Source organism: Varanus komodoensis, unplaced genomic scaffold (genome assembly GCF_004798865.1).
Source record: "Varanus komodoensis strain SLA01 unplaced genomic scaffold, ASM479886v1 scaffold3, whole genome shotgun sequence".
NCBI classification, from domain to species: Eukaryota; Metazoa; Chordata; class Lepidosauria; order Squamata; family Varanidae; genus Varanus; species Varanus komodoensis.
The window spans coordinates 19,858,355-19,881,730 of NW_025335761.1; the positions used below are offsets into that span (position 1 = coordinate 19,858,355).

At 44.1% G+C, this 23,376-nt stretch overlaps 1 protein-coding gene across 8 annotated transcripts in view; it reads right to left on the bottom strand.

Moving 5' to 3' along the window:
- Positions 1–7: 7 nt before the first annotated feature.
- The window catches only part of LOC123026305 (MAX gene-associated protein-like), an 85,205-nt gene continuing 61,836 nt past the window's right edge, over positions 8–23,376 (bottom strand). For 6 of the 8 annotated variants that reach the window (XM_044435764.1, XM_044435765.1, XM_044435769.1 and 3 more), the window contains 8 exons: positions 20,600–20,724; positions 13,651–13,699; positions 12,607–12,789; positions 11,482–11,593; positions 10,933–11,169; positions 5,583–5,759; positions 5,038–5,190; positions 8–3,315 (listed from right to left, as the gene is read on the bottom strand). In XM_044435764.1, coding sequence (XP_044291699.1) covers positions 2,096–3,315; positions 5,038–5,190; positions 5,583–5,759; positions 10,933–11,169; positions 11,482–11,593; positions 12,607–12,789; positions 13,651–13,699; positions 20,600–20,724 — 2,256 coding nt within the window. In that variant the 3' untranslated portion in view covers positions 8–2,095. The remainder of the gene's footprint in view (positions 3,316–5,037; positions 5,191–5,582; positions 5,760–10,932; positions 11,170–11,481; positions 11,594–12,606; positions 12,790–13,650; positions 13,700–20,599; positions 20,725–23,376) is intronic. The other 2 variants (XM_044435770.1, XM_044435766.1) reach the window with 1 other exon arrangement.

Genomic DNA, 23,376 nt, shown 5'->3' on the forward strand with positions numbered 1-23,376 from the left:
AAACTCCTCAGTTTCTCAACCAGGATATCATGGGGCACTTTGTCAAATGCCTTGCTGAAATCTAGGTAAACCACATCTACAGCATCCTCACATAAGCAAACTGATGCTCTAAGTGTTGTAACAAAGACTATTACTCTATATGAAGTGAAAAATGCCTGACATTCAAGCTGGATTCTGAAAAGAGGTACTTGAGATCATATTGTAAATATATGTTGGCTACTGAAGTCCACCAAAGAATTGCAAAAGATCTGCCTATGCTTTATAAACTTCAGCAAAGCTTTGAGTGTGTGGATCCAGAGAAACTATGAGTGGTCCTGAAAGAAATGTGTGTGCCTCATGATGTCCTGATGTGTAGCCTGTATTGTGGACTAGAAGCTAACGTTGGGACCCAATATGGAGACACTGAATGGTCCCCTATAGAAAAGGGGCCAGACACAGGTGTATTTTATCTCCCTATCTAGTCAACCTGTACACATATTACATATTATATTATGAGGAAAACTGAATTAGGATCAGAGGAAGGAGTGAAAATAGGTGGGACACATCAATAAGATACGTAGAAGATACCGTACTATTGGCAGAAAGCAGCAATGACTTGAAATGACTCCTGATGAATGTGAAAGAAGTACAGAAGTAGGACTGCAGCTGAATATTCAGAAAACAAAAAATCATGACTGCAGAAAAATGAGAGACCTTTACAGCCAATAAGGAAGAAATTGAAATTGTGTAAGATTTTGCATACACCTTGGCTCAATCATCAATTCAAAGGATGATAGCAGCGAAGAATCTTGAAGAAGACTGCAACACAGAAGAGCAGCAATGAAGGAACTAGAAAAGATAATCAAATGTGTTTCACTGGTGACTAAGGCCAAGATCATTCACAGCTTTCTGTTGCTGATCACTATGTATGGAATTGAACACTGGACAGTGAAAAAAACTGACAGGAAGAAAGCATATATTCACAACATGATGCTGGAGGAGAGCTTTGTAAATATCCTGGACAGACGGAAAGACAAACAAGTGGCTCCTGAATCAAATCAAACTAGAGCTTTCCTTAAAAGCAAAAATAACAAAACTGAGACTGCCATACTTTGGACACATTATGAGAAGGTAAAACTCACTGGAGAAGATAATTGTGCCACGGAAAGTTGAAGGCAGATGAAGAAAACCAAGGTCAAATAAGAGTTGTATTGACTCCATAAAGGTAGCCCCAACCTTGAATTTAGAACAGCTAAGCAAGGATGCAATGGATAGGACAGCTTGGAAGGCTATCATTCATAAGGTTGCTCTAAGTCAGAGACAACTTGACAGCAGATAACAACAACCATCATACAAAACCATTAACAGTGTTCCTACATGGAAAATTACATATTTACAGAAGGAAATTGTGTACAAAAATATAAATTGTTTAATAGTACGAAATCTCTTCACATTCCTTAGCTTAAAAGTGAAGAGGTTCCCCAAACTATTCATTCAAGAGACATTAGAGAAAAATACATCTTGTAGCTCCAATGCTTTAATTTGAGTTTCTAAATTCTGAATGGATAAGATACAGGTATACAAACTAAATACATTCCTGAATTATTTTTGAAATGCTAAAAATGTTTAAAATAGTCTAAAAAGGATGCATCCTGTGACTTTCAGAAAGCGTAAGAAGCACTATAACAACGTTCCTGCCATTTATGAACTGCCTTGGGAGTTTGAGCAAGGCAGATAATACTCTCACTCACTCAGATTTTGTCATGCCAGAAAGAAATCTGTTCTGCAGTTTTTCTCAAAGCAAATGCAGTAAAAATATCTAATATAATTTCTTAAAAGATCCTCATTCTCTTTCACAATGACTCTACAGAAACAACAAGCAACAGGCCACCCACATAGTTTGTCTGGCTAGTCTCTTACTCCTGATTTCTTGTCATCTAGTACTAAGCTGAAACATCTAACTCCATACATTACATGCACACTTGCTATAATATATGCTCATGCAACATAGGAGGCTAGATGGTGGAAGTGTACCATATGCTCAGTGAGTTAGATTCAAGTCTCTTAAAAGTAAAAAATTAATAATGGAAGATAATTTGAAGGTAAAACCACAATACTATTTTGATTTTGTAGATGCATGTCTTGATGCGAGCACCGCTTTAGAGTCTTGTCTTGGAATAGCCAGTGGCTGGACAGTTTTCATCTCTTTTGCAGCAACAGGTGCCAAAGAGGGCATCATCTTGTTATTCTGCCCTTCAGAATCTAATGGAAATTTAGATGCTTTCAACCCAAGTGGTGCCAGTTTGGGCATGGGCCTCCATGTCATGTCAGTGTTGCCAGCTTCTACATTAGTTTTCATATGTAAAATGGGAGGTGACACACTTCTTTTCTTTGCCAGAGCTTCCACACTTTTTCTACTTCCACCACTGTGTATTGCTGAGAGGTCAGGATCTGGGGCCTTTAATTCAGAGCCTAGCATTATTTTCAAAGCATCAGATTCAGCTGAAAGCTCTCCTGAATTCCTGTTTCCATCAGAAAGATCATCATCATCCAAATGAAGCAGGAGAGGGGCTATGGAATCACTATTCTCCTGGACTACAGAAAGGTCTTTAAAGCTTCCACTCATTGCACCAAACTGAAAAGGAGAACCATCTGCAGCATTTGATTCCCGGCGACTTTCCATATCCCCTAGAGAAAAGCCAGAGCTTAGAGAGTTGGGAAGTTCTGAAATGTCAGAGGCATCGTCATTCAATTGCTGATTGAGAAATGCAATTTCATTTAGAAGTGAGGTGAGAGTTTCATCTGTGTCATCATTCTCTTCTATGTCCATTAAATCATTTGCATCCAGTGTTGGTTCATGGATCACAGAGGCTACTTTTTGCAGTTCCATCTCTAATCCTGAGCCCTTGGGTTCATTAACTTGCACCTTTTGAAATGAAGACTCTTTTGATCTTTGACAGTCACCTCCCTTGTCCATCTGTTTTGTTCTTGCCTGGCTTCCACTTAACTCTTCAATACAGAATTTTGGTGAAAAAGATCCTAGGGTTCCCTTTAAACTGGAGACATTTACTATTTGTGGAAAACTATCCTTCCCTCCAAGAAAATCTGGTAGTGTTCCAGTGGCATTTCTCTCTTTTCCAGAACTTCCAGCTTTTCCTTCAGACTGATTGGTTGTTTCTTGTGATACCACTTGTAGCAAGGAAGGCTCAGATGTCTGGGAATTAACACCCCCAGTTATGTAAGGATTCTTATCTACATCCAGGTTTATTTTTTTTCCTTCAGTAGCTAGTGATGTCACATTTACTATCCTTGGCATCATAAATGAGTCTTCATTTTCTGCAAGTCCAAATAAAGCAAAGTCTGTTAGAAGAGCAGTGGCAGGAGCTAGATCATTCCCCTCCATCTAGACTGCATCTTCAAATTGTACCTGCTAATCACATTAACACATCTCCAGAAAGACTGATGGAAAAGGCAAAGAATGTATTTCCTATCCCAAGCAACCCTACAAATACAGGCTATGATAGTAATGATTTGTATCCAGGCTGTTAGTTGAAGTTAGATTCCATTCAAGTCAATGGGATAAATTAGTAATAATTTAAATTCCACTGATTTCAACTGGAATTACGTGCAAACAAATTTAGTTGGTATTCAACTCAATGTATTTTTTCATGTTGCTAATCACCACCAGAAAAGTAGTTCTGTACATTAAATTCTTACACAGGGATAGCCTTTCCAAGAACAGGTTGGCAGATCCCACCTTGAGAAGAACTGCATGCTTTGTTCAGCACTCCAAAAGCTGTGCTGGCCACTCTCCTGCTATGGCCAGTGGCACCTCAGGTGTACCACTTGCCAGTTGCTTCATGCAGAGGACACCTTGGAGTTCAGGAATGAGTATATTCTCTGGGAAACTCCATGGACTGTTCAGCAGAAAGCAACCGGTACAGCAATCTAGAGAGCCTGGCCCATGGTCCCTCACTTAAGTCTCCTTTCTCAGAACAAGACAGTGGTCTATGCTACAGCACAGGCTTTTTCCATGGCTACCTCCCTGGCAATGCCTTGCTCTGAGAAAGGGGCCCCTTCATAGGAAGCTCCTGAAGGAGAAGGTTGCAGTGTTACCAGGAGAGAGCAAAGAAAGGTACAGTGGTATTGTCACCAGTTTTGGGAGGGAATGGAGGAAGAGGCAGGTAGACACTTCCACTGTTGTCACAGCCAGGAGGAAAGAGAGGGAAACTAGTAGGGATGAGGGTGACAGCTACTTCTGTGGACACCATTATCATCATGTGAATGGGGAGGACAGGGCAGAGAAGAGAGGACAGTGCAACCTCTTGCCTCAGTTGACAGGTCTTGTGCCAGTTGTCATAATACATGTGCACATGATAAATCCCAAGATCTTCCTGAAGTCACACACCAATAAACACTGTTATTTGCTTCTCAACTTGCACTTAAACTTTTGTGAAAGTATATCCAGACTAAACTTCAGCAACCGTCCCTTCTCACAGCCTCTCAGTACATGTGGGAAACCTAAGGGCAGGGCAAGAAGATGAGTAATACTTGCAGCGATTTCCAATCTAGCTGATGTAGTGTACGGTCAAAAAAGAACTGAGGGACTGGGCGGGAGTCCCACCCTTCTTATCCAGAAACCCTGAGGGGGTGGGGTGGGGCTCCCACCCACTCCATGATGCTGAGCTATAGAAAGTCTTTCCAATCTAGGCCTTGTACTGCCTGGCAAAGCCCATGTGTGTGATGCATGGAGAACACTATGAAGATCAGTGTTTCAGTGAGCTATCCACCAATATCAATTTCCTTGTTACTGCCAGTTTAGACACCAGTTTCTACCTCAAAATAAAACACTTTACGTTTAGTTACAAGTAACCTAATTTGCTGCAGTCTGAAAAGATCCTTTTGAAATTGTCTGCAGTCCCTTTGGGCTCTCATCACAACAGATAATGTTATGTCATCCACACTGACACTCTCAAGGCACCCAAAGATTAGCGAAGCAGGACTTTCCCTTCGGAAGCCATACTGAAACTGTTCTATTGCTGCTAATATAAAGCTTACCTGAAGTGAGCTCTGGAGCAGTTTCTACAACTGAAGAGGGTGAGCTAGTGGCCACTGCAGACAAGGCAACAGGAATTGCAGAGGTAGGGAGGATGCCTTTCACCTGCACTGGCACTGCTGAGCCTGGCAACTGAATCATCACAGAAGCAATACCTTATTTGGGAAATAATAAACCAACTTTAAGATAGCCTGCCAAGGCAAAAGAAAATCAAGCAAAAAAGTTCTCTGTACATTTGTAACATATGGCACCAGATGAAATGACATGTTAATCTCATTTACTACCATATGTTACAGTTAACAGATACAGTTGACATACTTCTTTTTACAATTTAGTTATGCCTTCCTCTCTGTTTCTTTAGCAAAACTTAACTGTCTTTCTCTCAAGGACTCAATCAAAAATACATTTTTGTTTATATCAAATGTTTATCTTTTAGAAGTACTGACTAGAAGTTGGAAGAGATATGAAAGAGTACTTTTACAAGATTCATACTGAAAAAGGTCAGTTCAAATTCAGTGTTGATTTGTCTGTTGTGTTTTAATCTTACCTGGCTGCGTTGTCCCATTACTGCCATCGTTTTCTGATTTGAGTTCAGTTTGCAGGAGTGAGGAAGGCAGGCTAGCAACTTGCCCTGGTACCAAAGGACTCTTGAATGCAAGAACTTGGCCATTTGCAGTCATTACTAGACTGGTGTTTGTTAATGTCATAGAAGGTGGTGCATCTTCTGTACGGAATTTTAAAAAATGAGTATTCATATAAGTATACTTGGAAAAGAACATCATCACATTAAATGTCTCAGCATTCATCATCTTAAGCCCACTTCCCTGATAAGTGAAAATGGTGGGCACTTGTAACAGAAGCCTTTTGTGTAATAGTACACCCACTGTGGAACATCCTCCCCAGAGAGGTTAACCTGGACTCCTCCTATTTGTCCTTTGGATGTCTAGTGGAGACAGTGTTGTTCTGCTGAGACATTGTTCTGTTAATCTGTATATTTTTATTGTACCTCACTTTAAAATATTCATTGACTGCGTTGGCACAACAGTTCGCTGGGACTTTTGAGACATGGCGGGCTATCAAGTTCTGCACACCTGAGACAGGTTTCTCAGGGTGGTATAATCGTGGGATTAAAAGCCACCCCAACAAGCTAAGGGCTAGAGTAGGTTCCCTTTGACCCATGATGAGTTTTCATATTAACATAGAAACAGAGTGAGTCAGAAAGGGTCTCCAAGGCTATCTAGTCTGACCCCTGACTCCAGCTGGCTCCGCTCACAACATGTCCACCATGTGCATGTCTAGCCTATCCTTCAACACCCTCACCGATGGGACCTCGATCACCTCCCATGGAAGCCCATTCCATACCCTCGAGGTGCTGACTATCAGGAAGTACTTCCTGGCATCCAAGTTGAACCTTGGTTCCCTGAGCTTCACTCTGCTGGAGCACGTCCTGCCCCCCTCTGCATGGGAGAACAAGACTCTACCCACCTCTGTGTGACACTGTTCTCTCAGTCTCGCCTCATACAGCTTTCCCTGCAAACTAGCCACCAACCTTGTGGCCCTACGCTGCACTGACTCTAACCTGGCTATATCCTTCCTGTAACGAGGGGCCCAAAACTGAACACAATACTCCATTTGCAGGTGCACCAGAGTCGTATAGAGTGGTAGTAATACCTCTCTTCATCTAGAAACCATGCTTCTGGCTATGCAACCAAGGGTGGTGTTTGCCCTCTTGACCACATCACACTGCTGACTCATGTTTAGCCTGCAGTCAACCAGCACCCCAAGATCCCTTTCACAAGTGCTGCTCTCCAGCCACTTCTCCCCTAACCTGTACTTATGACACCCATTCCTATGCCCCAAGTGCAAGACCTTGCACTTATCCACATTGAACACCATCCTGTTGTCTCCTGCCCACTTCCATAGTCTGTCCAGATCCTTTTGGATCTGGAGTACCTGCTCCTCAGTTGTGGCCACTGCCCCAGTTTTAGTATCGTCTGCAAGTTTGATCAACAGACTGGTCACCCCTTCTTCCTTGTTGTTGATGAAAAGATTAAACAGGACAGGCCCCAGGACAGAGCCCTGGGGGACCCGCTTGTCACTGGCTGCCATCCTGATGATTCCCCACTAATGGTTACCCTTGGCTTTCAGTCAGTCAACCATGCTCTGATCCATCAGACAGTGCACTGGTCTATCCCAAAACTCCTCAGTTTCTCAACCAGGATATCATGGGGCACTTTGTCAAAGGCCTTGCTGAAATCCAGGTAAACCACAAGCATCATTCCTCCATCTAGCCACCTTGAAACCTTGTTGTAGAATTCTACAAGGTTTGTCTGGCAGAACCTGTTTTTGCAGAAGCTGTGTTGTGTGGCTGCCAGCCTCTCTTTCCTATCTATCAACACTAAATCTCTCACTATCATGAGCCTTTTCATTGTTTTTCCTACAATGGATGTAAGGCTAACTGGTCTGTAATTCCTCATGTTCCTTCTTACAACTCTTTTTGAAAATTGGGACCACTGACGCTACCCTCCAGTCCTCTGGAACTTCACTTGTTCTCCACAAGGCCTCAAAAATGGAGGCCAGCAGGCATGAGAAAACCCCTGCTAACTCTCAAAGTACTCTCAGGTGTAACCCGTCAGGGCCCGGTGCCTTGTAAAGTCCAGTGCCCTGAGGAGCCCCTCGACTTCTAAGGGGGTGACTCTAATCTGTGCCCATAAGCCCCCGGCCTCATCTAATCTCCCATGAGGATCTCTCCCATCCTGCTTTGGGGAGAACACCGAGACAAAATAGTCATTTAGCATCTGTGCCTGTTCCCTCACATCAGTCATTGGATCCCCTTCCTCCTTATTTAGCGGTCCCACTACCTGTCTCACCTTCCTCTTGTTATTTACATGCTGATAGAAGCCCTTTTTGTTGTTCTTGATATTCTTTGCAATTCTCAGCTCGTAATCAGCCTTAGCCTTGTGAAGAATCCTTCTGCAATGGGCCTCCTCCTCCTGGTATACCCTTTTGTCTATTTGCCCCAGTGCCCATTTCCTACAGAGGTTCCTCTTGCATCTAATCCGTCTAATTGCCTCCTTTCGCATCCATGGCAGCACTCTTCTTTGCCTCCCCGCCTTACTAACTAGAGGTATCATCAAGGCTTGCGCCTCCAAAACCTCCCTTTTGAGTGCCATCCACCCTCCTCAACTCCCTTGCCTTCCAGTAATCTCTCCCAGGAGACTTTCCCCAGTCTTGCCTTCAGTTGGCCAAAGTTAGCCCTCTTTTTCAAGAGGGGGCCAGTTGAAGGGTGTCAGCGATGGAGGCAGGCCAAGGCAGTGCGGGTGGGGGGTGCGTGCCTATCCCAGCTTCTAGTGCTCGACCTGCTGCACGTCCCCATTGCCCTGATTTCAAAGCAAAGAATGGAGTGATCACTCGCATCCAGAGCTCCCCTAATCTGTACCACATCTATCAGCTTCTCCCTGTTGGTCAAAACCAAGTCAAGGATGCCCCCTCGTCCCATCGCCTCTTGAACCCTCTGCGTGAAAATTCCTCCCTCTATAGCAAGGGTTCTCAAACTACGGCCCATGGGCCGGATCTGGCCCGCCATGCCCATTTATTTGGCCTGCCACAGAGGTTTTGGACTCGTCGTGCATGCACTTGTGTGCTGAGGCGCCGGCTTGCTCGCAAGGAGATTGTTTTGGACTTGCTCGGAGAAAAAGATACCGTGTGAGCAAGCCGGCGCCTTACCATGTGCATGCCCAGTGGTGGCTTGCTCACAAGGAGATCATTTGGACTCACTTGGAGAAAACGATCTCTGCGCATGCATGCCCTTGCCTCACTGCGTGCGTGCAAAGGCGCACCCCCCCCCCGCACCGCCTTGGTGGCCCGCTTCCATCGCCGACACCCTTCAACTGGCCCCCTCTTGAAAAAGTTTGAGGACCCCTGCTCTATAGTGTCTAGGAAGCGATGTGATCTGAGTCTCCCAACTAATATCCGGGAGATTGAAATCTCCCATAATTACTGTGTCCCTCCCCCGAGATATCCTTGGAATCTGATCTGTCAGGACATCATCCAGGGTCTTAAGTTGACCTGGAAGGCAATAACATACCCCCACTGTCAGGTCCCTCTCCCTGTCAAAACCCCTTAGTTTCACCCAGACTGCCTCTACCAGATCCCCAACTGCGTTGCATTCCATCTCACTGCATCCTAGCTCTTCTGTGACGTATAAAGCTACCTGCCCTTCTTTCCCTTCCTGTCCTTTCTAAACAGGTGATACCCCTCTATGTTTACATTCCAGTCTTGCCTTTCATCCCACCAAGTTTCTGTGATCCCCACCAGGTCATACCCTCCTATTCCCAGGAGAGCTTCAAGCTCTTCCTGCTAATTACCCATGCTCCTAGCACTGGTGTACATGCACCTCAACTCCTTCCCACAGCTTCCTTTCTTTGGAATCCCCAGCCTCCTCCTCCCTCCCATCTTCCCTGATACTGGCCCCCTCTTCATAGGAGTCCTTTCAGCCCCTGCAGTACCTCTAACACCCTGGTCCCAGAGCCCTGATTCTCTCCCCTCACTTGTCCAGTGCAGACAAGTTTCTGGGGGGCCTGACCGCCCCCCCCCCGCTCAGTTTAAAGTCTTCTGGACAAAGCTCGCTAGAGCATTTCCGAAGGAGCTTTTCCTCATCCTTTTGAGGTGCAACCCTTCCCTTGTCAGAAGTCCATTGGCAAGAAACCAGGTGCGTGGTCAAGGAACCCAAAGTGTTCCTTCTGGCACCACACCCTAAGCCAGTCGTTCACCTCAGTGACCCTCCGTTCCCTGCCTGGCCCAAATCCCTGGACAGGTAAGATAGATGAAAAGGTCACTTGGGCCTTTAGGTCCATGAGTTTCTTCCCTAAGGTCTCAAAGTCCCTGGTGATCCCGCCCACACCCTGCCTGGCTATGTCATTTGTCCCCACATGGATCACCAGAAGTGGCTGGTGGCCTCTGGAGCAAACAAGATGCTCCACTCCATCCTTCACATGCTGGATGTGTGCACCCAGCAGGCAACAGACCTCCCTCGCCTCAGGGTCAGGGCAGCACACTGCCACCTCAGTGCCCCTTAGCAGAGTCCCCGACGATGATCACCCGCCACCATCTCTCCCTGTTGGTGGTAAGATTGTCTGAATATAGATGACATGAGCCATCTGTATCAACCCAAACTTCAGCAAGCTGTATGGAAAGAATGACAAGGGGTTTTTTTCCCTGTTCTTGCCAAGTTGTTTGTGACAGCCATTGTTACAGTCTGCCCCAAAAGTGCCTAAGCAACTTTCGTGATCTCTCTCTTTCTCTCTGTCTCTCTCTCACACACACATATCAAATCAAGCCTGAAATGCCTCATGATGGCAGTAAGGGCACACAGAAACATAATCCCTCCCAACATTGTGCTCAGGATACCTGCAAGGGGACTGGGAGTAGCGGAAAATCCTACACACAATGTCTCCGATCATCTGTGCATTTGGGTAGGCTGACATAACATGTCATTCAAACCCACCCACTGAATGGATGGTCAGTACAAAAACATTCTAAATAAACTAATACAGTACACTGATCAATCCACTACAATTCCTCCAAAACATAAACTACTGTAATTTTCCCATACAACAGATTCCTGAGAAATAAGAAAGTACAACAAATGAAATCTGCAGAAAAGCTTATGGCAGCCTCATAATCTCTCATACAGTCTAAATTATGGTGTAAATTTTGTGGCAATTTAAATTTTGCCTGTGCTTACAGCTTTTGATTAATAAATAATCTGTTTTAATAATGAAATTATATCTTGCATAACATATTAAAGTATTCCAGGTAGACAAATTAAATGTTCAAGAATTTCTTGTGGCTTAGAATTTACTTCATCTGAATATCAACTACTTTCTTTAACATACCTGTAGCATTGCTTCCTTTCCTGGAAAGTATCAATGGTTTTGCACGCTTGTTGGACAGAATCACAGGTTTCATTTCTTTAAGGATAGAAGAGGGACTGTTTTCCACAGAAGGCCTAGCAGTATCTGTAGTCTTCATAGGTTCTGTTTGCTGATACTGATTCTTTTTTTGTATTTCTACTGCTTTCTGTTTGGCATAAATGTATTCCAGCTTCTTCAAGACTACTTCCTGTGTCTTGCCTACAAAGGAAAATAGCATACAGTTTCCCTCATATTCAACATGCTTATCATCAACTCAGAACTCACCAATTAGTCAAAATGCAATATTTTACAGCATAAAGGTTATAGAATTTCTGACAAACCTGCCCCCTTCCTGTACATGGGGTCAAATTTCATTGGAGTAAGCCCTTACAAATGTTATTAATACTTTATACAGGGACAATAACACCATTCTTCTCAACCGTGTAGAATCATCCAAGTACCGCCCTCAAATCTTATTTTGGGAGTTCTCTTCAAGTATATACCTCTCCCTGTCCTGTCATTTCATCTCACCTGAAAGTGCAGAAACTTTACGAATCAAGGTGTCTTGTTTGCGCATTAACAAGTTCTTTTGACCTATGAGTTTATCTGCTTGATCTGTCAGCCCCTGAATCTCCTCAAAAGCCTGAAAAAGGGATAAAGAATCCATTTTTGATTCCAGCACAAAATATACTTACAAGTAAAAAAGACAACTTCTCTTCTTTCCTATTAATAAAACATTCTGAAAGAAATCAAGTTAAACATAAGCAAACTAAGTTTCACTCAGCAGGTATGAACTGAATGCTTTAGAGCATGGGTCCTCAAACTATGGGCTGCGGGACACATCTGGCCTGCCATGCCAATTTATCCAGCCCACCTCAGAGGATTTGGACTCCCCATGGCTGTGCTGGCTTGCTTGCTTGGAGATCGTTTTGGACTCGCTTGGAGAAAGCCACCTCCAAGCGAGCAAGCTGCTGCCTCGCCACACGCCCGCCCGCCGGCATCACTGCTGCCTTGCCACACGTCCGCCCGCCACTGTCTTTCAACTGACCCCCTGTTGAAAACGTCTGAGGATCCCTGCTTTAGAGGAAAAGACTGCACTATATTAAAAACATGAGCCATGCCCCAGGCAAAAACAATGGGAATGATGAACTGCATGCTTGCTAGGCTTTTTTAAAAAAAACCAAAGGATGCTAAGAATAAAGAACTGATCTATTCAATTTGAGCAAAAATGGATCTCTGATTAATTGGGTTTTTTTGGTAAAGGTTATGTGCATTTTACTAGAACTAATTACAATGCTCAAATGTGGATAGCTGTGATCTTAACAGGGGCATTCAACTTCACCTTTCCCTATGAAAAAGAAGACAGAGCCTCTATGATGGTTCCTGCTGTGTCATGTAAATGCATCAAATAAAAACAAAAAAAGTGTATTATCTTCAGAATCATCACCTTTGCTCTAAAATTAAATTTATGTAAATTTAAATTACTAATAAATCAACTGGTGGACAAAACCTGATACATTAATAATTATATTTCAACAAGTAACTATCTTTGTCATAAATTTATTATTAATAACTGCAAGATATCCCACCATTCTTTTCTGTCATAATTTATCTTACAACCTCTTTGCAAATGATGTTAAATTATACAATACTGACTTGTTTGAGGATAAAGCACTTGGAAACTTTGGGGAGAGTGTGTAATGGCAGAGTTGCTTTCAGTTTTTCAAAAAGTCCCCTCATTTCTTTACGACGGCGACGTTCATTTGCTGTATGTGTTTGCCGGTAGTTAGCAAAGGCTTCTTCCTCATTCTTTGGCTTTTTGTTTGAGGACTCAGATTGCTAAGAAAAGAAAAGATCTGCTTTTGTGCACTATTTAAAACAAAAACATGCAACCAAGCAGTCGCCTTCATGATTATAGCAACAGACCTATGTTTACCCATCCTTCATGATTATAACAACAGACCTGTGTTTACCCATGGCTCAGCTTTTCAAGAAAACCAGGTAGTAGTCATTAAGGGAGAAGTGGCTGCCTGACTTCAGAGGAGCTAGAAGGGCAATCAGGGATTTAAGCATGAACCAGGACAAAAGACACAATTCAGAATAATGAGACTTAGCACAAGACTTTGACACCACCACATATGAGCAAATCCTCAGTTGTGGTAATCATCCTCTGCTGCATACTACCAAGTATACAATAATGGAAAGTGAATACATTTGCAAGCCATTTGGCCTTGGCGGGATCTTTCTTCTCATCTGCTGAGCTAGAGAGCATTCATCAGTGCAACACAGGAGAGACTGGTAGGAGAAGAGCCTGGTGCTAGAAGAGCCAACCATGGGGACTCTCTCCTGTTCCTATCCGACAGTTATTTCACAGCCCCTAGGCTGACTATGTCACTTATGGCCCATACTGCAAGTTAGCTACTTATAATTTGGGGCATAAAACTCGTATCCCCTTCTAGTGCTCTTCTGATTTGTTTCTCTTCCTTTCACCACTCAGGTTCCACATTACTGGTTGTTACTAGCACAGAACAAAGGTATGTCTTATAAAATACTATAGAGAAAATGAGAGCATGACATGGCCTTTTCATATTAGATAGCATCCAATGTTATGTCTTCTCCTGCCTTCAGAGACACTCAAGTACCTCTTTGGACTGATATACATTACAAAGAAAAGAAGAATAAGAATGAACAGGTTTCTACCTTAGCAGTCTTGGTCACTGTCTTATTAGAATTGTCACAAACATGATTCCTGAAGGATAAAAATGAATTATTTGATTTACATTTGATTTACATCTCAATTAGTCTATTGCGAAATTATCCCAAGTATGCCTTCTTCCCCAGTTCAACTGTACTGCCTTGGAGCAGGAACGAGAACAGTGTGTGTGTATATCTGGCACCTTGGGCACTTGAGGCAGGCCACCCAGACAGCTTCTGAGAGCCACAAGTTGCCCAGCCCTTTTCTACAGACAGCAGTGGTATCAAACAAGGCTGCAGTCTATCATATAAGAAGCATCAGTGGAAGTTATGAATTTCAATGTGTGATTATCTTTTTCCAAACCAGACTGTTAGTGCATCGATCCCATCCGATGAGGTGACAAAAGAAAGTGAGGCAAAGGTATGTAGTTTTATCCACAAGAAGTTATAAGTGTATAAGCAGTGCTTTTTTTTTTTTGTCATACAACGCACCGGAATGGAGTTCCGGCACCGTTTTTCAACAAATTTTCTGTTTTAAAAGTAAACAGTTTTAAAAGTACTTTTGAAAATTTGATGTTTGGTCCACGTGGATTTGAATTGCCCTGTCGAGCGTAGCAGGTCGGTGGCAAAATCATTAAAACGGTGCATGCGGGCCGCTTGTGTGTCGAATCCAATGCATGCGTACTCTGTCCGTGCTGGTTGTGATGGTGCTGCTCGGCTTGTGGTGCTGCTCGGCTTGCGATTGGTCGTGTGGTCGCGCGCTGAGTGCTTACTGCGGGCGGCGACCGTTATGTTTCGTTACACAACTGACATGTGTGGGTGTGCATACAGTGATTGACTACGTGCGAAAGATAAATAATTTCATGAGTTCCAGCATCTTTTTTCTTACAAAAAAAGCACTGTGTATAAGTATATAAATTATACTGCTAGGCTTACACCATCAACTATCCATTCAACAGGTTAAAAGAATCCTCTAAAGCAGCTATGTATGCAGTCTCAAGTACAGGATCTTTTCCTAGCAATCACCTTTGTATGTGAAAGCACGTTTTGCAAATTAAGTGCTTGTGCTCAGCTAGCGCAAGTTAGAAAAGGCAGGGGGAACCTCTGATCAGTGGAGATTCCTCATGGGCCCATAAATGCAAAAAGCATTATCTGCAATCAGCAGAAGAAAAATGAGGAGAATACATATGGGGATGACTCTTCCCCTATCCCCTCTTCTCCAGTCAAACTGCACTTCTGAATCTGTTGAACAACTGGAAGCCCATGGAACCATCCCCATGTGTCATCTTCCCCAACTCAACTATGCTTCCAATGCAAACAGGACTGGAGGGAGGAAGAGATTCCCCCTCCCCAACCGATCTCATCCCTACATGCATATGGCCATGGCCTATCTACCAGCATTGCCTGCAGCTGCTGGAGTAACCCCAAACAGTAGCTAACTCTAAAAAGAAGTTATTTTCTATTTTTTGTAATATTTGTTGATATTAGACAGCAATTAGATATTAATGAAATCTAATTGCTGTCTAAGCAGAAAGAGATACCTGCTATGCAAACCAAGAAGAAAGTTCAAATTCTAGTCTATAAGTCAGGATTGTAGTTAGAAATTAAGTCACTGTTTTTCATTGTGGCCTCTGTGCATCACATATTATGAGTGGTGCGCCTGCGCAGTGCCTGTTGCCAGGAAGATTAAGCAGCTTTAACAGTTTTCAGCGGGAACTCCGCATGCTCCCCCTGTAGTATAAATGGGCGGTGCTCACCATTTCCCGTCTTTTTGTGACTACTGTTCACTGTGCCTTGAGCCTTTTGCTTGACTCTCATAGCTATATTCTGATAAAGTTGTACTGTTATTCTCTTGACTTTACAGCCCTTTTCTATTCCAAGCTATATCCCATCCAATCCCCCCGTTTACATTGTTTTCTCCTCCCTTCCCCCTTTCCCTTCCCCCCACCAAAATAAAAATATAAAAAACCCCTTCTATTGTTGTTGTTCTTCTTGTCAATTCTTCTGCTGTTCACTGTTTTTTCCTCTTTCTTCGATGGTGCAGCGCGCAGTTTCTGCAAGTGTTCACAGTGTGGGGCTAAAATGTCTCCCGCTGACCCACATGACTTGTGCCTTCTATGCTTGGGAGAGGATCACAGGACTGGTAAGTGCAGCCATTGCCAGTCCTTTATCAGACAGGCCCGCAAGAACCGGGAAAACCATCTGCGGAAGATGCTCTGGGACCAGGCTTTGGTTGCCATAAAAATGGTCTCAGCAGAGATCCCTGCAGCCAGTCCATCTAAGGCTGCTCCTCCTCAACCATCTGAGGGAAACACAACATCCAAGGAGGGAAAGCGCTCCCCTCACTCTCCTCACTGCAAGCAGAAGGAGAAGGGAAGCAAGTCGGTCCACCAAGTGTACAAAAGGCCTAAGAAGGACAAGCCTGACAAGGCGAAGCACAGGCACAAGAACCATCCCAAAGTGCCTCACTCGGAATCGGTGTCCACTCCACCTTTGGTACCAATCGCCACCTCAATCCCGGCTTCGATTGAACCTACCATTCAGTTGGTCATGCAAGTGACTCCACTGAGGTCTCCACCACGGATCGTCATCTAGTCTTGAATGTTCCGACCCTGTAGCTAGAGGGTCTATGTTGGATGGCAAAATCTGAGACTCTCCACCTTGGTCGCACACTGACCTGCCACCTGTCTGTTCCCCGACACCGATGCCAACATCTCCGGAAGGATCTCTGAGGGCTCCTCAACTCCCAGCCTCCCTCCCACAGCAACAGGTCCCAGTTTAGCCTTCCAAATACTGGGTCTCTTTACCATACGGGGAGTTCAATCCGTCTTGGTCCTATCCATGGGACTATTATCCTCCCTTTGGTTATTACCCGAGACCTCCAATCCGTCCTCATCATTCCTCATCATTATCAAGATAACATCTATGACATTCCACCCCTCATTCAGTGTCGAGGGAAGCGCCATTGACCTCTGCGGCTGCTCTTTCCCGACCTCTGCCTTCTCCTGTTGGGTCTTCCTCAAGTCCTCTGTACCACTCGGATTCCGATTCAGAAGACTCTCAACAGGCGTCGACATTGCCAGATGCCATGATCTCAACACAAGGTCCGGGCTCTCCTGAAGATTCGCACGGCAACTTCGCAGAGCTGCTCTCTAGGATGACAAAGTAGTTGGAGATCGATGTCCGACATCGCATCAACCCAAATCAAGATAACATCTATGACATCGTCAGAAAGGACTCATCCTCCATCGCTCTGCCATTCATTACAACTGAGGCAAGTGATGATGGATACATAGCAGTTCCCCAGTCAGCCGCACACAATGTCCAGGCAACTCGAGTCAATGTACAAGGTTCAGGAACAAGGCATCGCATTCCTTCTTAAACATCCCAAGCCAAATTCAATTGTCATTGAGTCCCCCCAGGGTCAACAGAACAAAGAGCACTTGACTCCGATGGACAAGGAAGGCAGAAAGATCGACGTGATGTCTTGTCGAATCTACGCTGCTATGGGACTCAGGTCTTTTTATCTCCAATTATGAAGCCACCATGGTGAGGTGCTTCTGGATATTTCCTCATGCAGAAGATTGAGTCCCTTACCTCTAATCTCCCAGAGCAGCATAGGGAGCTTGCCCGCATGTTCACCTGCGAGGCTATGCAGCTTTCCATCCAGCAACTCAATACGGCGAGGCTTCATGTCAATTGCGACTTTAGGGCTCTTGTTGGTGCCGTCATCCTTCGTCGCCACAACCTACCAGATGAAACTAAGTGACGCATGGAGAATATGCCCTTCAATAGCTCCGGGATCTTCCATGTTAAACTGACAACAAGCTGGAGAATATTCACAAGGTTCATCTTACAGCTCGCCATATGGAGACGCCGTCACAGCACTGACATAAGTGGCCATGGCCTCACTCTCAGTACTGCTACCAACCTTACCAACAGTATGCGGGATGCCAAAAATTCCAACAGCATCAATAAAGGAACCAAAGGCAGAATGCACCACAGTACCAACAAGCTTGTTGCCATCCCCACACCAACAAATGCCAGCATTGATGGGATGCATGAACCTCTCCTTGATCCTCCAACCTACCTTCCCCTCTTCCTTTTAGGGATCAGCTGCAAGGCCAACTCCCCATTTGGGAGTCCATCACATGTGATAAGTGGGTACTTACCATCATAGAGCATGGGGACAAAATCAAGTTTGACACTGTGTCACCTCCTGGACCGATCCGATATAAGGCTGCCTCTCCGGGTCCTTCTGGATGAAGTTTCCCAGCTACTTCATAAAGGAGCGATTTGAAAACTGCACTGCTCGGAAGACCCGCACAGTTTCTACTCCACATACTTTACGGTACCGAAAAGGGATGGTGGTCAATATTGGACTTACGTGGCATTAAAAAATACATCAAAACCAAAAAATTCCTAATGACCACACTCCACAATATCCTTCTGTTGCTCAGGAAGGAGGATTAGTTCGCATCCTTAGACTTGAAGGAAGTTTATTTCCACATAAGCATACATCCTGCTCACAGGCGTCTCCTCCGGTTCACTGTCGGTACCGACATATTTGAATACAATGTACTCCCCTTCGGTCTTGCCACTGCTCCAAGAGTTTTCACCAAAAGTATGGCTCCAGTATGCGCCCATCTTCGGGTATTCATATTTACCATTACCTCAATGACTGGCTTATCCTCTCCTCTTCTAGGGATGGCCTTCTAGCCTCCATTGATACAACCTGCTCCCTCCTTTACCAACTTGGACTGTACATTAATGTTGAAACATCATGCCTCGTTTCTTCCCAGGTCATCAACTTCATCAGAGCTCGTCTTGACTCACTACGCACCCGAGCCTTACTTCCTCGTGACCGAAAAGACAGATTACTTATGTCTATCCAACAGATTACTGCCCAACAGACTGTTGCAGAGTTATCCATACAGAAACTGCTTGGAGATATGGCATCCACAGTTTCTGTAGTACCAAACGCCGGACTGTGGATGAGACCCTTACAACTTTGGTTCAACCGCACCTTCCATCCACAACGAGATTGACTGCACCGACTACCTCAGCCACCTCTCTCGGTTCTTCACACCCCGTCTTGGTGGATGATAGATACCAACCTCTCTTCTAGAGTCCCATTCCATCTGCCACAGCCGGCTCTAACTGATGCTTCCCTGACTGGTTGGGGAGCCCACTGCACGACCTTCCGGACACAGGGTACCTGGCGTGGCCATGAGACCCCCAGACATATCAACTAACTGGAACTACTGGCGGTCTTCAAAGCCCTCTGTTCCTTCGAGAGCATCTTTCGAGGCTGCACTGTACAGAATGCATCGGATAATATTGTGACTGTGTTCTATATAAATAAGCAAGGTGGTACGAGGTCAGCCCCCATGGCTCATCTTGTTCTCTGCCTCTGGAACTGGTGCATTGCCCACGAGATCACTCCCCTAGCCATTCATCTCACTGGGACCAACACCAAAGAAGCCGACTCTCTCAGTAGACAATGTCAACGACACACAAGTGGGAACTAGACCATCAAGTTTGTCCACACCTTTTTCACCTCTGGGACCACCGGACATAGACTTGTTTGCAACTCATGACAACTCTGTTTGCATGACGTACTGCTTCCGAGTGGGCACTGGCCCAAATTTGATCAGAGATGCACTAATGATTCCTTGGACAAACAGACTCTTCTACGGCTTTGCACCGACACCATTGATAAGAAGGACACTAGCCAAAAACAGCCAAGACAATGCTCGTGGGATTCTCATAACTCCCTGGTGGCCCTGACAGTCATGGCTTCCCACTCTTCTTCACCTTTCCAACAACTTTCTTCGCCTTCCTTGGATTCCACATCTCCTTACTCAACAACATTCAACATCCAGATCTACACTCTCTCAACCTCATGGCCTGGCTCATTCATTGACTTTCCCTTCTCCATCGGTACCAACATCGTTGGAATCGACACATACAACATCTCTAACATTGCTTTCTGCTACATTTCAACTCCCTGATACAGCACTGCCATCAGTATCGACATCGGTACCAACACCTTCGCTGAATCTTACCAATCTTCACCCTGACATACAGTTCATTCTCCAGTTTGCACTATGACTGGCTATGCAGCGATCCTATAATGCTAAATGGAAGCGCTTCACCTTATTTGCTACAGTGAACAACTTTGCACCTCAGTCTGCTACTACTAGGCTGTGCAGTTCTATCCTCCGTTCTTCAGTGACAACAACGTCCTGCCTCCAGGTGTGGTAAGCTTACTAATCACCCATAATGTGTGATGCACAGAGGCCACGAAGAAAGGCAGGTTGCTTACCTGTAACTATCATTCTTCAAGTGGCCATCTGTACATTCACACAACCCACCCACCAGCCCCACTTGGTGACGGTGACTGGGTTTACAAAATGACCTTATTTGTTATACATCTGATTTAGATAGCTGTATACACATGTCCACATATGTGTATAACTATCCTGATGCTTCTGACAGCTAATTTCTGTCTTTGATACTTCCTATCGAATTCAATTTTACTCATATCCACCTGGAGGCGAATGGGCGGTCTTCAGTAGACTGGGGAAATGGCAGGCACTCCACCCATTTATACCACGGAGGGAGGGTGCGGAATTCCTGCTGAAAACTGTTAAAGCTGTTGAATCTTCCCGGCAACAGGCACTGCACAGGCACAGCACCCATAATGTATGAATGCACAGATGGTCACTTGAAGAACGACGGTTACAGGTAAGCAACCTGCTTATCAACATGTAGTGTTGATATGATTCTAAACTGTGATCTAACTAACTGAAAATACTGTATAATAAGTCACATGTAAACCCTGGTTTGTAAATCCTGGTTGAATCCACCATAAAATAGAAGCCTTTGCTTGTTTTGCTTTACGTCTACCAGACTGACAGAAAAAAATTGTACTTAAAGAAAACATACTTACAATTCTTTAGATAGCAAGGCATGGGTAGCTGTAGCCTTTAGGCGAGCAATATTTATTTTTTCTGAAAGTTCTTCCACAGTCTCTATGTCTACATTTTCCTCTGCTTCACTGGATTCACTTTCATTCTGAAACACAATAACAGGGCAGTGAAGTATCTGTAGAGAGGTTCAAGTAAGAAAATTTAAAAAACAAACTAGAATAAAAAGATAAGGCTGCCCCCAACCCATAACAAATGTATATTCTTGAGAAACTATAATATCTCAGCAAAACTTCTCCTATTGCATATACCAAACTGTGCAGACTGAGTGTCAATAGGCTTTTAAACAAGACAGAAAATATATTGATACCAACATAATTATATTTTCAACCATTGAAAATAGTTTCTTCACTTCTAGAAAGCAGAAACAGAAAACTACCATAGTTTAGCTATGCAGCTGGAAGCATACTGCCAATATCACAAGCAAAGACTCTTTAATTTTAGGAGTGATATTTTTAGCTGTGGCCCAACACAAGGTTGCAATACAGAATTTTCAAATGCCTTAATTAATTAATTAATTAATATAGCCAAAGCTGTATGGGCAGTTTATAACATTTCATAAATATACAATAAAATATCATAAATCTTTTCAAAATGTAAGCATTTTAAAACAAAAAAATTAAGAACAGTGAAAACAGCATACAATTTATGGGTAGCCCCATAAAAGCACCTGTGATGAGCCCTTACATATCCAAGTATATCTTCAAAAGCCTTGTCATAAAGGGCAATCATAACCTGGTCTTGAAAAGATGACAAGGTTGGCATTTGGGGAGTCCCAGTGGAAAGGGGCACCACAGAGAAAGCCCACACTCTTGTTGCTGCCCTCCAATACGCCATTAGAAATGGCACTCTGAGGAAAGCCCTGGAATGGCATGTGGCTGGGAGAGGCACTTTTGTCAAGTAATTTGGACTCAAGGACTGATAGGTTAAAAACCAGTACCTTGGTTTGGGCACACAGATAAAAGCATTAGTGGGTCAGAATTGGTCTTATATGTTCAGAACTGTGGGTCTCAGTCATTAATCTGGCTGCCACATTCTGTACAAGCTGAAGCTTTTAAATAGTCTTCACGAGCAGCCACTTGTACTAATCTAGAGATTACCAGAGCACAGGTTACTGAAACCAGTCTAATGTCCAAATAAGGGTGTACCTGGGCCACCAATCAAATCTGATAGAAAGCACTCTGTCACTGAAGCAACCTGCACCTCAAGTGACAAAAATGAAACAAGGAGAGCCCCCACCCTATGAGCCTGTTCCTCCAAGGGGAGTGTAATCGTATCCAAAACATGTTGAAAACCCTCCACCTGTTCAGTGGAGCCACCCACTAACAGCACCTCAGTCTTGTCTGGATTGAGCTTCAGTTTGTTAGCTCTCATCCAGTCCATGGTTGCAGCCAGGCACTGCTTTAGCACATCCACAGTTACACTTGCTGAAGACGGAAAGGAGAAACAGAGCTGCATGTCATCAGCAGATTGCATCATAATCCAAAATTCTGGATGATCCCACTCAGCAACTTAATGTAGATGTTAAACAGCATGGGGGATACAACAGATCTCTGAGGAACTCCATGCTGGAGAATCCATGGGATTGAACCTTTTCCTCCAAGCACTACCTTCTGGAGATTGCCCTCCAAGTAGAACCAGAACCACTGCAACACAGTATTCCCCAGAGAGTTAGCTCAGAAGGATACTTTGGTTAATTTATCTACAAACTTCTAAGTGGTTTTCTCATACATTTTACTTTTTACTTTTATATTTAAATAATTGCTAGGAACAAAGAACTATCACAGTATAGCTATTTAGTTGGGAACATACTGCCAGTACCACAAGCCCAGCCTCTTAATTTTAAAAGCTATTTTTAGCTGTGGCTGGTAAAGAGATCAAGGAGTATCAAGTGGGCCATGCTTGCCCCGTTTCTCTCCCAAGACAGGTCATCATACAGGATGATTAAAGCTGTTTTCATGTCAAAACCTGGCCTGAACCTTGATTGAAACAGCTTCATCCAAGAATGGCTGGAGTTGTTTGGCAACCACACACTCAAGAACCCTGTCCTGGAAAGGTACATTTGCTATCAGCCTAAAGCTATTAAAATCTTCTGGGTTGAGGGGGGATTTTTTTTAGAAGAGGTCTCAGTGCTGTCTTTCACAAAGCATGAGACTTCTCCTCTTCACAAGGAGGCATTAATCACCTCCTTGGACCAGCCAGTTGTTCCTTTCTTGCTGGCATTTATAAACCATGCACCCTGTCAACAGCCTTAAACTGCACCAGTTGAAAATCATCCAAGAAAACTGAACCAGGCTGTGCTCTGGTTACCACACCTGATTTGGCTGCTGTAAGTGGATTCTAAATCCTTGGCGATACAAGAAATTTTGTCCTGGAAATAACCAGCAATTTTATCACAATGGGCATCAGATGGGTCTAAGATGTCTTTGGGGCCAGCATGCAATAGTCCCTGAATGACTGTGACAGCTCAGCTAGACCGCAAATACAAGATTGAATAGATACAGTGAGATGTTGCTTCTTTGCCACCCTTGCTGCTTCTAAATATACCTGATTGTAGTCACAAAGCAGTGTTCAACTGCATTAATTAGGAGGTTTCCTGCATCTGCTTTCAAACCATCCTCTTTCATGTTCCCAGCTCTGGGGTATACCACACAGTTGTACAAGCTCCATGAAAAAGAGGGTACTCAGAAGCAAACACGTCAACAGTCCAGGACATCTGCATATTCCACAGCTTCACTGA